This window comes from Gymnodraco acuticeps, unplaced genomic scaffold (assembly GCF_902827175.1).
Source record: "Gymnodraco acuticeps unplaced genomic scaffold, fGymAcu1.1, whole genome shotgun sequence".
In the NCBI taxonomy this organism is placed as follows: Eukaryota; Metazoa; Chordata; class Actinopteri; order Perciformes; family Bathydraconidae; genus Gymnodraco; species Gymnodraco acuticeps.
This window is the reverse complement of record NW_022991650.1, coordinates 19,767-36,877: the sequence shown is the minus strand read 5'-3', so window position 1 is coordinate 36,877 and position 17,111 is coordinate 19,767. Positions and strand designations below refer to the sequence as shown.

At 35.3% G+C, this 17,111-nt stretch overlaps 1 protein-coding gene across 1 annotated transcript; it reads left to right on the top strand.

Moving 5' to 3' along the window:
* Nucleotides 1-6: 6 nt before the first annotated feature.
* Nucleotides 7-15,831, top strand: LOC117534362 (rho GTPase-activating protein 5-like). The gene is made up of 2 exons (XM_034198538.1): nt 7-113; nt 14,882-15,831. Exon 2 carries the CDS (start codon nt 14,910-14,912, stop codon nt 15,201-15,203), a length of 294 nt encoding a protein of 97 aa, XP_034054429.1. The 5' UTR covers nt 7-113; nt 14,882-14,909; the 3' UTR covers nt 15,204-15,831.
* The last annotated feature ends 1,280 nt before the right edge of the window (nt 15,832-17,111 follow it).

Genomic DNA, 17,111 nt, shown 5'->3' with positions numbered 1-17,111 from the left:
GTGTCAGAAATCGTGGACTACATCGAGCGTCTGCAAGTTCTTCATGAGATCGTGAAGAAGTTTCCTTCTGTCAACTACCAGGTGTTCAAGTTCATCATCACACACCTCAACAGGTAAGACATGACGCCAGAACACACACACACACACACACACACACACACACACACACACACACACACTGACTGTAGAGTGTGTGTGTGTGGGAGTTAAACCCTTAGTTTGATGCACCAGCAGGGGCTAAACTTTTTCGACGTTCAAATGTACGTTTCCCTGCGATGACAGTAAACACACCGCAGCTTCTTCACTTCATCCTAAAAGCTGCTGTCAAACACATCGGGACGTTTGCAGTTTTTACATCGAGCTGACACACACACACACACACACACACACACACACACACACACTCACACACTCACACACACACACACACACACACACTCACACACACACACACACACACACACACACACTCACAGAGAAGCTGTCATATGAACTGCAGTCACGACTGTCTGTTGAATTATTCCTGAGTGAACTTTGCTCTGAAACATCGAGACGTCTGATTGTAAAGCGACAAATTAAAGCCTGATTCTGTTACAAATAACAACAAGAACGAGTAAACAAACAAACAAGTTCAACATCTTCAGGTCCAAGAAAGAAACTTTAATTGCTACCTAGTGAGAGCAAATCTAAAACGTTACCTGTCTTCTTTGAATTTGATATAAAAGTCCAAGAAAAGACACTTGACATGGAGTCATTTAGCTGTTCACAACGGTCAAGGGCCCTCGGATGTCGAGAGACCCCTACCCGAGGTAGAACAAAGCACAACAATGATTATTCATATCTTTAGGATCTCCCATTAATGAAATTGATTGTTGACAAATTAGATTTTGTGAGACCGAATGTTTTTTGGGTTCTTTAGAACTTCCCCAATCCCTGAAAAAGAGCCACATTAGTCCAGCCCGAATGTGGGGACCAAAAGCCCATAACTTGAGAATGACCACTCTTTTCCTCTTCAGATTGGCTGAGGCATTGACACGAAGGACTCACAAGAACTCAGATGCACGATTCTTTCTTGACTTCAAAAATATCTTTTAATATACAAAAGACTTCTCAAAGTAAAAAGGTATTTAGGATCAACTAGGACACTCAAAAGTTCGCTAGGTTCAACTAATAATACAAAAGACTTCTCAAAGTCAAAAGGTATTTAGGATCAACTAGGACACTCAAAAGTTCGCTAGGTTCAACTAATAATACAAAAGACTTCTCAAAGTCAAAAGGTATTTAGGATCAACTAGGACACTCAAAAGTTCGCTAGGTTCAACTAATAATACAAAAGACTTCTCAAAGTCAAAAGGTATTTAGGATCAACTAGGACACTCAAAAGTTCGCTAGGTTCGACTAATAATACAAAAGACTTCTCAAAGTAAAAAGGTATTTAGGATCAACTAGGACACTCAAAAGTTCGCTAGGTTCAACTAATAATACAAAAGACTTCTCAAAGTAAAAAGGTATTTAGGATCAACAAGGACACTCAATAGTTCACTAGGTTCGACTAATAATACAAAAGACTTCTCAAAGTCAAAAGGTATTTAGGATCAACTAGGACACTCAATAGTTCACTAGGTTCAACTAGGTTGCTCAAAGTTACACGAGGAAGTACAGACATGGACTTAGTGTTGAGACAACCGACAAAAGACAAAAGGAGAACAGGGCTACATATACACACAACGGTTAATGAGGCACAGGTGAAAACAATCAAGAGCAGGAGACCACAATCAAGCTGGCAGGTGACACACAACGACAGGAAGTGTAGACACCTGAAAAGAGAGGACAGTGTCAACATCAAAATAAAATGCAAGGCCACAAGAATAAACACAAAACAATAAACTAACAGAACTCTAACGCTGAAACCTTACAGGCATGAACCAGGCAGCTGTCCTAAATCACCAAATAGTCAGACAATTATTTAACTAAAGAAATACTGAATTATAGTCCTGTAGACTTCGCTTTAGATTAAGGCCCAGATCTGACACCAAAGAACACGTCCCGACGGAACAAAGACTTCAGTCGCCGGCCAGGTAGCACGTACGAACTGCGCATGCGTGAGTGGCAATACCTCTCCTTACCAGCAGGGGGCGGTAGTGTGTATTCGTCATTCGAGGCAACAACCGGAAGATATAAACAAACAACAAATAGCGTGTGCGTTGGTCTTCGTTTTCTTCATTCCAGATCGCTATGATGAAAAAGAAACTCTTGCGTCCAGCTGGGATGAAAATGAAAAAGAATATCCGTCTGTGTGTGCCTTCTTAATCGCTTGTTTGGGTCCCTCACTTCCGTTTAGCTTCTCATGCCCTGATTCGCTAGCTGAACAGCCAATCAGAGTGATTTCTTTGACCGACAGCCTTTGGCCGACTGCCCACCGATTCAACATGTCGAAAAGACACGGCGGTGCGGGACACACCAATCTGAGTATCTAAGTCGGGCGACACGACGCTCATCGACGGCCAGACATCTATCGACGGCCGAAATCGGCTTGGTGTGTCCGGGGCTTTAGACGGAAATTGTACTTTTTGGTGATCGGAACATTTTCTCTCATTAATCAGAAAAACCCTGAAAAATATGCCATTACTGAAATGTCTAGGTGCTATTGAACACCAACCAGTAGTTGTATGGAAATATCTGGTACAGTTATTTTGCAAATCAGATTTCTCAAAGTGTGGTCCGTGAGCGCCCCCTAGTGGTCCCTGAGTATATTGGTAACATTTCACATTTGAAATAAATAAATAAATTTAAGTTTTCCGCACTCTCACGGAAATATCTCCGCAATGGAGCGAGCTTAAGTTTAACTTTCGATTGCATGATATAGCCCAGCGCAACACCTTCGTCACACATGTTGCCACTTGTTTGTATCATTTTCAGGCGATTTGTAATCTGTTCTAGAAAAACGATGTGTTTTTGGATATTTGTGGAGTTAAGTGTTTTTTTATTGGTTAAGTGGTCCTTGGTATGACAACGTTTGAGAAACACTGCTTTAGACATAGGCCTACCTCTTCTCTGAGGCTTTCCTCCCCTCCTACAGCTGCACAGTGATTTAATGACAGCTGTCACTAACCAAATGAATCCTTTGAAGATTTAATAAATGGCGACTCTAATCATAATGTCACACTGCATCCGTCTGTGATTGAATCTGAACAGTCAGCTCATCGTAACGGTTAACCAAATACTGTGTAAAACATCGACTTCAGTTTTAATTAGCGCCCATTTAAAGGCAGAAAAATACAGGCTGAACGTCTTATTTTAATGATTTGTGTTAAAGCAAATTAATTGTATATGCTACACAAATATGACCAGGATCTGTTGAATTTTCAGAATTGGGGGTTTGGTTTAGAAACACTTGAAATAAGTTAAGAGAGATCATAGAAAACTATCTCTGCTAAAAAGTGAGCAATGATTGAGAGTCAGAGCTCAACATTTCAGATGTGTATCTCACTCTGCACTGCGACTTTAATTCATGTTCCTTTGTTGTTCATGTTTCATTATCTTTGCTTTTAAATGAGTGTTTTTAAATGCCATTTATAATATGTTTCTTAACGCCCAAAGGCAAGGCACGTTTCTTTATACAGCACCTTTCAACATAATTCAAAGTGCTTCACCAAAATGAAAGACATTCAGAAAATGGCATTTCAAAACAGTCATTAAAAAGCAAAGATAATATTGTTGTCTTAATGTCTTTCGTAAAGCACTTTGAATTGTCTTGTGTTGAAAGGTGCCTTGCCTTGGAGTTTTTATAAAAGCGCTATATGACAGGGGGTCCGCGGGGTCTTAAAAAGTATTAAAAGTTGATAAATCAATTTAGCGAAAATGAAGGCTATTAAAAAGTATTAAACGGCATTTTCCAAGGTGTTACATTTTGTAGCTTGTTTCCAATAAGTATATAAAGTATCCAGAGAGGTTGTATTCCACAGTCTGCCTGAATGTAATCATTGCGTAGGTGTGTAGTGTGATTATGTAGTTTATTGATGGCATCCCGTTGGGTTTGACGTCATCTGAACAGGACATCGCACGCTCACTGCTTGATAGCGCGCAGGTCCGTTTACGCCGGTTGTTAAACAACATCGTTATGGGGAAATGCAAGTCTGCGTCCAAATGGTTGGAAGATAAGGAGGAAGGACAATCAATACTGTATATAGTCAATGTGAGGTGAAGTGTGTCGCCAAGGTAACCGGTTAGAACTCAAAGTGGCGATGAGGTCTTAAAATGTATGGGAAGGGTCTTAAAAGGTCTTCCACCTGACTTCAGGACTCCTTCATATACCCTGTATAAGTGTCATGTATTATTACTACTATCTATCCGCATTTTGACTACAGGTTTTAGTGCGGCTCGCCATGGCTCGGTTCGGCTCACTTTAAGCTGCGTTTCCATTACAGTTAGTAACGAGGGTAGTAACTATAGTAACCACGCAGTGTAGGCGGGGCCATCGGCTGGGTTGTCGAACATAAATGTAAGGCTTGTTTGTTAGAAGTGAGCTTTGCAATAGATCGGGACACAACGCTTTCAAGCAAAGAACAGGGCGTTAGCAAACACGTACCACCTCGTCCAACGACCACGGCGTGCCTTATACTAGGCATAAAATACTTTGTTTGAATTAGAAATACTTTGTTGAAATTAGAAATACTTTGTTTGAATTAGAAATACTTTGTTGAAATTAAAAATACTTTGTTGAAATTAAAAATACTTTGTTGGAATTAGAAATACTTTGTTTGAATTAGAAATACTTTGTTTGAATTAGAAATACTTTGTTGAAATTAGAAATACTTTGTTGAAATTAGAAATACTTTGTTGGAATTAGAAATACTTTGTTGGAATTAGAAATACTTTGTTTGAATTAGAAATACTTTGTTGAAATTAAAAATACTTTGTTGAAATTAGAAATACTTTGTTGGAATTAGAAATACTTTGTTTGAATTAGAAATACTTTGTTTGAATTAGAAATACTTTGTTGAAATTAGAAATACTTTGTTGAAATTAGAAATACTTTGTTGAAATTAGAAATACTTTGTTTGAATTAGAAATACTTGGTTGAAATTAAAAATACTTTGTTGAAATTAGAAATACTTTGTTGAAATTAGAAATACTTTGTTGGAATTAGAAATACTTTGTTTGAATTAGAAATACTTTGTTTGAATTAGAAATACTTTGTTGAAATTAGAAATACTTTGTTGAAATTAGAAATACTTTGTTGAAATGAGAAATACTTTGTTGGAATTAGAAATACTTTGTTTGAATTAGAAATACTTTGTTGGAAATACTTTGTTGGAATTAGAAATACTTAGAAATACTTTGTTTGAATTAGAAATACTTTGTTTAAATTAGAAATACTTTGTTGGAAATACTTTGTTGGAATTAGAAATACTTTGTTTAAATTAGAAATACTTTGTTAGAATACTTTGTTGAAATTAGAAATACTTTGTTGAAATTAGAAATACTTTGTTGGAATTAGAAATACTTTGTTGGAAATACTTTGTTGAAATTAGAAATACTTTGTTGAAATTAGAAATACTTTGTTGAAATTAGAAATACTTTGTTGGAAATACTTTGTTGGAATTAGAAATACTTAGAAATACTTTGTTTGAATTAGAAATACTTTGTTTAAATTAGAAATACTTTGTTGGAAATACTTTGTTGGAATTAGAAATACTTTGTTTAAATTAGAAATACTTTGTTGGAATACTTTGTTGAAATTAGAAATACTTTGTTGAAATTAGAAATACTTTGTTGGAATTAGAAATACTTTGTTGGAAATACTTTGTTGAAATTAGAAATACTTTGTTGAAATTAGAAATACTTTGTTTGAATTAGAAATACTTTGTTGAAATTAGAAATACTTTGTTGAAATTAGAAATACTTTGAATTAGAAATACTTTGTTGAAATTAGAAATACTTTGTTGGAATACTTTGTTGAAATTAGAAATACTTTGTTGAAATTAGAAATACTTTGTTGGAATACTTTGTTGAAATTAGAAATACTTTGTTGAAATTAGAAATACTTTGTTGGAATTAGAAATACTTTGTTGGAAATACTTTGTTGAAATTAGAAATACTTTGTTGAAATTAGAAATACTTTGAATTAGAAATACTTTGTTGAAATTAGAAATACTTTGTTGAAATTAGAAATACTTTGTTGAAATTAGAAATACTTTGTTTAAATAAGAAATACTTTGTTTAAATAAAAAATACTTTGTTGAAATTAGAAATACTTTGTTTAAATAAGAAATACTTTGTTTAAATAAAAAATACTTTGTTGAAATTAAAAATACTTTGTTTCAATTAGAAATACTTTGTTGAAATTAGAAATACTTTGTTTGAATTAGAAATACTTTGTTGAAATTAGAAATACTTTGTTGAAATTAGAAATACTTTGTTGAAATTAGAAATACTTTGTTGGAATTAGAAATACTTTGTTTGAATTAGAAATACTTTGTTGAAATTAGAAATACTTTGTTGAAATTAGAAATACTTTGTTTAAATTAGAAATACTTTGTTGGAAATACTTTGTTGGAATTAGAAATACTTTGTTGGAATTAGAAATACTTTGTTTAAATTAGAAATACTTTGTTTAAATTAGAAATACTTTGTTGGAATACTTTGTTGAAATTAGAAATACTTTGTTGAAATTAGAAATACTTTGTTGAAATTAGAAATACTTTGTTGAAATACTTTGTTGGAATACTTTGTTGAAATTAGAAATACTTTGTTGAAATTAGAAATACTTTGTTGAAATTAGAAATACTTTGTTGAAATTAGAAATACTTTGTTGAAATACTTTGTTGGAATACTTTGTTGAAATTAGAAATACTTTGTTGGAATTAGAAATACTTTGTTGAATTAGAAATACTTTGTTGGAATTAGAAATACTTTGTTGAAATTAGAAATACTTTGTTTAAATTAGAAATACTTTGTTGGAATACTTTGTTGAAATTAGAAATACTTTGTTGGAATTAGAAATACTTTGTTGAAATTAGAAATACTTTGTTTAAATTAGAAATACTTTGTTGGAAATACTTTGTTGGAATTAGAAATACTTTGTTGGAATTAGAAATACTTTCTTGAAATTAGAAATACTTTGTTTAAATTAGAAATACTTTGTTGGAATACTTTGTTGAAATTAGAAATACTTTGTTGGAATTAGAAATACTTTGTTGAAATTAGAAATACTTTGTTTAAATTAGAAATACTTTGTTGGAAATACTTTGTTGGAATTAGAAATACTTTGTTGAAATTAGAAATACTTTGTTGGAAATACTTTGTTGGAATTAGAAATACTTTGTTGAAATTAGAAATACTTTGTTGAAATTAGAAATACTTTGTTTAAATTATAAATACTTTGTTGGAATACTTTGTTGAAATTAGAAATACTTTGTTGAAATTAGAAATACTTTGTTGGAATACTTTGTTGAAATTAGAAATACTTTGTTGAAATTAGAAATACTTTGTTTAAATTAGAAATACTTTGTTGGAATACTTTGTTGAAATTAGAAATACTTTGTTGAAATTAGAAATACTTTGTTGGAATACTTTGTTGAAATTAGAAATACTTTGTTTAAATTAGAAATACTTTGTTGGAATACTTTGTTGAAATTAGAAATACTTTGTTGAAATTAGAAATACTTTGTTGAAATTAGAAATACTTTGTTGAAATTAGAAATACTTTGTTGAAATACTTTGTTGGAATACTTTGTTGAAATTAGAAATACTTTGTTGGAATTAGAAATACTTTGTTGAAATTAGAAATACTTTGTTTAAATTAGAAATACTTTGTTGGAAATACTTTGTTGGAATTAGAAATACTTTGTTGAAATTAGAAATACTTTGTTGGAAATACTTTGTTGGAATTAGAAATACTTTGTTGAAATTAGAAATACTTTGTTGAAATTAGAAATACTTTGTTTAAATTAGAAATACTTTGTTGGAATACTTTGTTGAAATTAGAAATACTTTGTTGAAATTAGAAATACTTTGTTGGAATACTTTGTTGAAATTAGAAATACTTTGTTGAAATTAGAAATACTTTGTTTAAATTAGAAATACTTTGTTGGAATACTTTGTTGAAATTAGAAATACTTTGTTGAAATTAGAAATACTTTGTTGGAATACTTTGTTGAAATTAGAAATACTTTGTTTAAATTAGAAATACTTTGTTGGAATACTTTGTTGAAATTAGAAATACTTTGTTGAAATTAGAAATACTTTGTTGAAATTAGAAATACTTTGTTTAAATTAGAAATACTTTGTTGAAATACTTTGTTGGAATACTTTGTTGAAATTAGAAATACTTTGTTGGAATTAGAAATACTTTGTTGAAATTAGAAATACTTTGTTGAAATTAGAAATACTTTGTTGGAATTAGAAATACTTTGTTGAAATTAGAAATACTTTGTTTAAATTAGAAATACTTTGTTGGAATTAGAAATACTTTGTTGGAATTAGAAATACTTTGTTGAAATTAGAAATACTTTGTTTAAATTAGAAATACTTTGTTGGAAATACTTTGTTGGAATTAGAAATACTTTGTTGAAATTAGAAATACTTTGTTGGAATACTTTGTTGAAATTAGAAATACTTTGTTGAAATTAGAAATACTTTGTTGGAATACTTTGTTGAAATTAGAAATATTTTGTTGAAATTAGAAATACTTTGTTGGAATACTTTGTTGAAATTAGAAATACTTTGTTTAAATTAGAAATACTTTGTTGGAATACTTTGTTGAAATTAGAAATACTTTGTTTAAATTAGAAATACTTTGTTGAAATTAGAAATACTTTGTTTAAATTAGAAATACTTTGTTGAAATACTTTGTTGAAATACTTTGTTGAAATTAGAAATACTTTGTTGGAATTAGAAATACTTTGTTGAAATTAGAAATACTTTGTTGAAATTAGAAATACTTTGTTTAAATTAGAAATACTTTGTTGGAATACTTTGTTGAAATTAGAAATACTTTGTTGAAATTAGAAATACTTTGTTGGAATACTTTGTTGAAATTAGAAATACTTTGTTGAAATTAGAAATACTTTGTTTAAATTAGAAATACTTTGTTGGAATACTTTGTTGAAATTAGAAATACTTTGTTGAAATTAGAAATACTTTGTTGGAATACTTTGTTGAAATTAGAAATACTTTGTTTAAATTAGAAATACTTTGTTGGAATACTTTGTTGAAATTAGAAATACTTTGTTGAAATTAGAAATACTTTGTTGAAATTAGAAATACTTTGTTTAAATTAGAAATACTTTGTTGAAATACTTTGTTGGAATACTTTGTTGAAATTAGAAATACTTTGTTGGAATTAGAAATACTTTGTTGAAATTAGAAATACTTTGTTGAAATTAGAAATACTTTGTTGGAATTAGAAATACTTTGTTGAAATTAGAAATACTTTGTTGAAATTAGAAATACTTTGTTGGAATTAGAAATACTTTGTTGGAATTAGAAATACTTTGTTGAAATTAGAAATACTTTGTTTAAATTAGAAATACTTTGTTGGAAATACTTTGTTGGAATTAGAAATACTTTGTTGAAATTAGAAATACTTTGTTGGAATACTTGTTGAAATTAGAAATACTTTGTTGAAATTAGAAATACTTTGTTGGAATACTTTGTTGAAATTAGAAATATTTTGTTGAAATTAGAAATACTTTGTTGGAATACTTTTGTTGAAATTAGAAATACTTTGTTTAAATTAGAAATACTTTGTTGGAATACTTTGTTGAAATTAGAAATACTTTGTTTAAATTAGAAATACTTTGTTGAAATTAGAAATACTTTGTTTAAATTAGAAATACTTTGTTGAAATACTTTGTTGAAATACTTTGTTGAAATTAGAAATACTTTGTTGGAATTAGAAATATTTTGTTTAAATTAGAAATACTTTGTTGAAATACTTTGTTGAAATTAGAAATACTTTGTTGGAATTAGAAATACTTTGTTGGAAGTTTAAATTAGAAATACTTTGTTGGAATACTTTGTTGAAATTAGAAATACTTTGTTGAAGGCAAGGCAAGGCAAGGCAAGGCAAGGCAAGTTTATTTATATAGCACTTTTCAACACAAGGCAATTCAAAGTGCTTTACAAAAAATGAAAGAGATTAAGAAAATGGCATTTAAAATCAGTCATTAAAAAGAAAAGATAATAAAATAAACATTAAAAGAAAAAATACATGGATAAAAGTTACAGTGCAATTAAACATTAAAAGAAAAAAGTACATGGATAAAAGTTACAGTGCAGTCTAAGATATGAATAGTTCAATTAAAAGCAGCGACAAAAAGAAAAGTCTTCTTGCTGGATTTAAAAGTAGTCAGAGTTGCAGCGGACCTGCAGGTTTCTGGGAGTTTGTTCCAGATATTTGGAGCATAATAACTGAACGCTGCTTTACCATGTTTAGTTCTGACTCTGGGGACAGAAAGCTGACCAGTCCCTGAAGACCTGAGAGATCTGGATGGTTCATCATTTAGCAGGAGGTCAGAAATGTATTTTGGGCCTAAACCATTCAGTGCTTTATAAACCAGCAGCAGTATTTAGAAATCTATTCTTTGACACACAGGAAGCCAGTGTAAAGACTTCAGAACAGGAATGATCCACTTTCTTAGTGTTAGTGAGGACTCGAGCAGCAGCGTTCTGAATCAGCTGCAGCTTCCTAATAGATTTTTTAGTGAGACCTGTGAAGACACCATTGCAGTAGTCCAGTCTACTGAAGATAAAAGCATGGACAAGTTTTTCCAAATCCTGCTGTGACATTAGTCTTTTAATCCTAGATATATTCTTTAGGTGATAGTAGGCTGATTTAGTAACTGTTTTAATGTGACTGTTGAAACTCAGGTCAGAGTCCATGACTACACCTAGATTTCTGGCTTTATCTGTTGTTTTGAACATTGCACACTGAAGCTCAGCGCTAACTTTTATACGTTCTGCCTTGGCTCCAAAAACCATTACCTCAGTTTTATCTTTGTTTAATTGGAGAAAGTTCTGACACATCCAGTCATTGATTTGTTCAATGCACTTACTCAGTGTTTGAATTGGAGCATAGTCTCCTGGTGAAATTGTTACGTAAATTTGTGTGTCATCTGCATAGCTATGGTAACTTATTTTGTTGTTCTTCATTATCTGAGCCAGTGGTAGCATGTAGATGTTAAAGAGAAGAGGCCCCAAGATGGAGCCTTGAGGAACCCCACATGTCATATTTGTCAACTCAGATGTGTATTTACCTATAGAAACAAAGTTGTTTCTGTCCTTTAAGTAGGATTCAAACCAATTCAGAACTGTTTCCGAAAGTCCCACCCAGTTCTCCAGTCGGTCTAGTAATATGCTGTGGTCAACAGTGTCAAACGCAGCACTGAGATCTAATAATACTAACACTGAAGTTCTGCCACTGTCTGTGTTTAAGTGGATGTCATTAAAGACCTTTACAAGAGCAGTGTCAGTGCTGTGATTTGGACGAAAGCCTGACTGGAACACATCGAAACAGTTATTTAAATGCAAGAAATTACTCAACTGTTGAAAAACAACTTTTTCAATGATTTTACCTAGAAATGGGAGGTTTGATATGGGCCTGTAATTGTTCATTACTGAAGCATCTAGATTATTCTTTTTTAAGAGCGGTTTAATGACTGCAGTTTTCAGGGCCTGTGGAAAAATACCTGAGTGAAGAGATTTGTTTACTATATGAAGTAGATCTGAGGCCATGCAAGGCAAAACATCTTTGAAAAATCCTGTTGGAATAATATCAAGGCAGCAAGAGGAGGATTTCAGAAGTTGAATAATGTCCTCTAGGTTTTTATCATTAATCTGATGGAATTGTGTCATGATGTCTGAATTGATGTTAAGTGGAGATAGGGACAACACATTTGCTGTTCCTGATGCAGAGGCACTGACTGCTTGTCTGATTTTCTGAATTTTGTCAATGAAGAAGGCAAAATCATTGCACGCCCTGGTGGATAGAAATTCAGAGGCTACTGACACTGGGGGGTTAGTTAGTCTGTCGACGGTAGCAAACAAGGCACGTGCATTGTTTTTGTTTTTGATAATGATGTCAGAGAAGAACGATTGTCGTGCGTTTTTCAATTCCAAATTATAAAGGCCAAGTCTCTCTTTATAGATTTCAAAGTGAACCTGGAGATTTGTTTTTCGCCACCTGCGTTCAGCTTTTCGACATTCTCTTTTTTCTGTTTTCACGGTCATGGCCTTTCTCCATGGAGATATTTTCTTGCCAGACACTTCCTTTACCTTAGTTGGAGCAATGGCATCTATAACATTTTTAATTTTTGAATTAAAATGATCTACTAGCTCATTTACTGAGATGTTAGCAGGGGCAAGTGTGGAAGAGAAATTCTGAGTAAACATTTCCCTAGTATTTTCAGTTAAATATCGCTTTGTGGTTACCTCTTTTTGAACATTTTTGTGAACAGAAATAGAGCTCTCAAAGAAAACACAGGAATGGTCAGAGAGTGCAACATCAGTCACCACAACCTTAGAGATATTCAGACCCTTTGAGATAATTAAGTCCAGAGTGTGCCCCTTATTGTGCGTGGGCTCCGTCACATGCTGAGTCAGTCCATAGCTATCAAGAACACAAAACAGTTCTTTAGCCCCTCTGTCCTGGGGGTTGTCAACATGGATGTTAAAATCACCAACAATGACCAGACAGTCAAAGTCAATACACACTATAGACAGCAGTTCAGTAAAGTCATCAAAAAAGCTTGCACAGTATTTGGGTGGTCTATAGATATTTAGGAACAGAGCTCGAGAGGAGCATTTCAGCCGAAGGGCCACATATTCAAAAGAATCAAAGTTTCCATACGATGTCTTCCTGCATTGAAGGGAATCATTGAACAGAATAGCAACTCCACCCCCTTTCTTATGCATTCTTTCCTGACTCATAAAACTAAAGTTGGGAGGGGTTGATTCGATAAGAACAGCTGCACTGTTATTTTGTTCAATCCAAGTTTCTGTTAAAAACATAAAATCGAGATTGTGCTCAGTGATAAAATCATTGATTAAAAATGTTTTTCCTGCCAGAGACCTGACATTTAATAAAGCTAGTTTAAGTTTGTTAAACACACTATCAGTCATGTTTTTTGTAACAAGCTGTGGCTGACATGGAATCACTGCTAAATTAGATACACTCACACAAACGTTTGAGCGCTTCCTGTTTCTATGATTCACCGCTCTTAATCTATTACCTATCAACACAGATATCGGCAAAGCTACTGGCAGGCAGGGCCCCGACATGTCCTGGAAAGAGTTGAGAGTGCCATACGCCCTTGAGCCTGGACCCATCACATATCAGTAAGAGTTTGTTGTGTTTTGTACACACACATCCTTATCAGGCTTCGGAGACTGCAGATGCCCCCTCGAAGGGAGGGGAGGTGGTCGACGTAGGCACGGTGATGGAGACGGGCTAGATGGTGCGGGGGTAGAGGACATGCTGCCAGGGGGGGGAGGTGGTTGACGTAGGCGCGGTGATGAGGACGGGGGAGATGGTGCGCGTCTCCGCGGTGATTTTGGTGGGCGTCGTTGAGGAGCGGGGGTAAAGGACATGGTGCCAGCCCTGCGTATCGCCTTCGTTTGGTCTTTGAACTCCAGGAAGGAATCGGTGCCAACCCTCTGTATCTCCTTTGTGTGTTCATCGATCTCCAGGAGGGTGGGCGAGGGTGAAAGGGTGAACGGAGTATCCTCAAAGGCGTTGACAGGGGGGGGGGGCAGTGGAGACTCCTCCATGTGTCTCATATGTCTCCCATAATCAGAACATTCCTCAGGCGGGTGCAGTGATAATTCTTCAGGGTTTTCTGCGTGATGTGTTGTGTCTTTCTCGTGTTTTGATTCCTCTTGCCGCTTGTCCTTGGCAGAGGGAACAGATTGATGACGCAGGCAGTTGAATATGTTAGAGATAAACAATTTCACTCCTGACTTGTTCAGGCAAACTCCATTTGCCTTGAAAAGATGTCTGCGATCCCAGAAAAAGTTAAAATTGTCAATAAAATGAACAGAATGGTCAGTACAGGCCGTTGAAAGCCAGGTGTTCAGTGCAAACAATCTGCTGAATCTCTCCACTCCTCTTCTGACTGGCGGTAGAGGGCCACTGATGAACACCTCTGCATTTAGAGAGCTGGCAGTTTCCAACAAACATTTAAAGTCTTCTTTCAGCACTTCTGACTGTTGTTTCACAACATCATTTGTTCCAATGTGCAGTACCACATTCTTCACAGTCGGATGTTCAGCCCCAATATGCAGGATCTTCTCAGCCAAGTCAGAGACCACATCCTTGGGAAAACAGAGTACTTTGGTGTTGTTCTTATTACACAGACCTTTTACATCTCTAATGAAATTAGAAATACTTTGTTGAAATTAGAAATACTTTGTTTAAATTAGAAATACTTTGTTGAAATACTTTGTTGAAATACTTTGTTGAAATTAGAAATACTTTGTTGGAATTAGAAATACTTTGTTTAAATTAGAAATACTTTGTTGAAATACTTTGTTGAAATTAGAAATACTTTGTTGGAATTAGAAATACTTGCTGACGGTAGCTCGTCTGTTTTAAAAATGGCGCTTGGGGACCGTCTTGCGCAATGCCGATACTCTCGGACCAATCAGCGGTCGGTGTTTTACGTCACTAGCTTAGCATATTTTCAGCTCTCTTGTACCTCGACTGAGGTGGTTCTAAAAAAGAGAGCCGGTACCACCGCTAGTGGGAAAGAAAAAAAGTGCGAGCCGAGCCAAAACCCTGTAGTGGAAATGCGCTATTTAAAAATATTGTTATTATTATTATAATTTTGTCAACATTTCCTTCCCTTCCCCTTTCCCCCCCCCCCCCCCCCCCCCACAGGGTGAGCCAGCACAGTAAGTGCACCCTCATGACGGCGGACAACCTCTCCATCTGTTTCTGGCCGACTCTGATGCGCCCCGACTTCGAGAACAAGGAGACGCTCTCCACCACGAAGCTGAACCAGGCGGTCATCGAGGCGTTCATCGTGCAGAGCGAGTACTTCTTCCACGGCGGAGAAATGGCGGAAAGTTCCAGCAACGAAGGAACGCCTCCTCCTCATCACTGCCACAACATGGTGGAGGCTCTTCTTCCTCTGCAGCTGCCTCCCCCCATGCAGCCGCAGCAGATCCAGCACACGCTGCACCCCGACGCGCTCATGTAACAGAGAGCATGCTGGGAAACGCAGTCCGTTAGTTTGTCTGTCTGCCAAGGAGGTGAACGAGACACATGGACCGTTTGTTGGATTTAAAAGTCATCTGTGAGGTTTTAGAGACGACCGGACGTCACGTTTTTTTTGTTTTTTGGACGCCCTCATCTAACAGAAGGCATGCTGGGAATTGCAGTCCAATTGTTGCGTCTGTTTGTCATCGAGGTGAACGAGACACATGGACCGTTTGTTGGATTAAAACGTCATCTGTGAGGTGTGTTAAACTTCCAGATTAGAGACGATCGGACGTTTTTTTTCCTTTTTTGGACGCGCTCATCTAACAGAGAGCATGCTGGGAAACGCAGTCCATTAACTGTTTGTCATGGAGGTGAATGAGCTTTGAGAGGCCGTTTGTTGGATTAAAACTAATCCGTGAGATCTGTTAAATCCCGGATTCGAGACAATCGGACGTCACCTTCGTTTTGTTTATTTTTGGAACTCATTTTTTCGACCCTTTTACGAGACTCGGCACATAGAGACAACTCTTTAGCACGGTCTTCCTAATACAGGTTCCCCCTCTTTTACCTTCACCCTGATGGAATAGCACACTGAGCAAACCCCCCCCCCCCCAAACAACAGAAAAGGGAAGTTAAAACTTAACGACTGCAACTCAATGAACGCTGACTCATTCGATATTTGACCGACTAACTTACAGACACTTCGGCTCAGGAAACTCTTCCAACGCCGAAAACCAGTCGGCGGATAAAACGTCAAAACAACCAGTTGGATTTGTGAACTGAAAACATAACGAGTTGTGGATTATTTTGGGGGTTTAAATACTAGAAAAACGGAATAATCCCTCCCCCCTTCTTCGTGAACTTTGACCCTCTTAACGGACATAACAGCACATGCACGATTTCTGTCTAAAGTCCCACTCGTGTGTGTGTGTGTGTGTGTGTGTGTGTGTGTGTGTGTGTGTGTGTGTGTGTGTGTGTGTGTGTGTCTGTGTGTGTGTGTGTGTGGTGTGTGTGTGTGTGTGTGTGTGTGTGTGTGTGTGTGTGTGTGTGTGTGTGTGTGTGTGTGTGTGGTGTGTGTGTGTGTGTGTGTGTGTGTGTGTGTGTGTGTGTGTGTGTGTGTGTGTGTGTGTGTGTGTGTGTGTGTGTGTGTGTGGTGTGTGTGTGTGTGTGTGTGTTCCTTCTCTTTCGAGGGAAGAGGGGATCAGGAGGGAATTTAAGAAACTCGTTACACTCCGTACGAAAGACTTAACGGACTTCACCTCCAGCTAACGCTCTCGTCTCCTTCGAGCGCCGAACTCTCAACGAGGAAACCACTACGTCGCAATGCATTCTGGATCTTTTCCGAGGCGTCTTCCCGTGTTTGACGCTCTAATCGTCTTCATTTCTACCTTCTGTTGCTTTGTTGGAAACTAAAAATGTGCATGTCTCTGTTTTTTGCCACTTAGTGAGATATATATAAAAAAAGGAAAAACTCAGATGTATTTTATCTGAATCTTTTGGTTTTGGTTTAAGGGTAACATTTCCACAGAGAAGCTCTCACGAGGAGTTTTTATTGCATTTGTTTCTTCTCCGTCATGCAAGAAATCCACTCTTTAATATCATATTTTTGGTTATATGTCGAATAGTTTTCCCTAAATAGAGGAAAGAAGTATATATAAGTATAAATATATATATAAATATATCAGCAGCAGACTGATTTAGTGAAATACCGCGGGGTACTGGACTGTATAATCTGTCAGAAGCTATACTCATATTTCTTTGTGTGTGTGTGAGTGTCTGAATGTGTGTGTGAGTGTCTGAATGTGTGTGTGTGTGAGTTTTAATCCTCTGGCTCATCTGAAAGAGAAAGAAAATCCCTCGTCGTTTTCTTCATCGATGACACTTTGAGGCTGAGAGAGAGAAATCG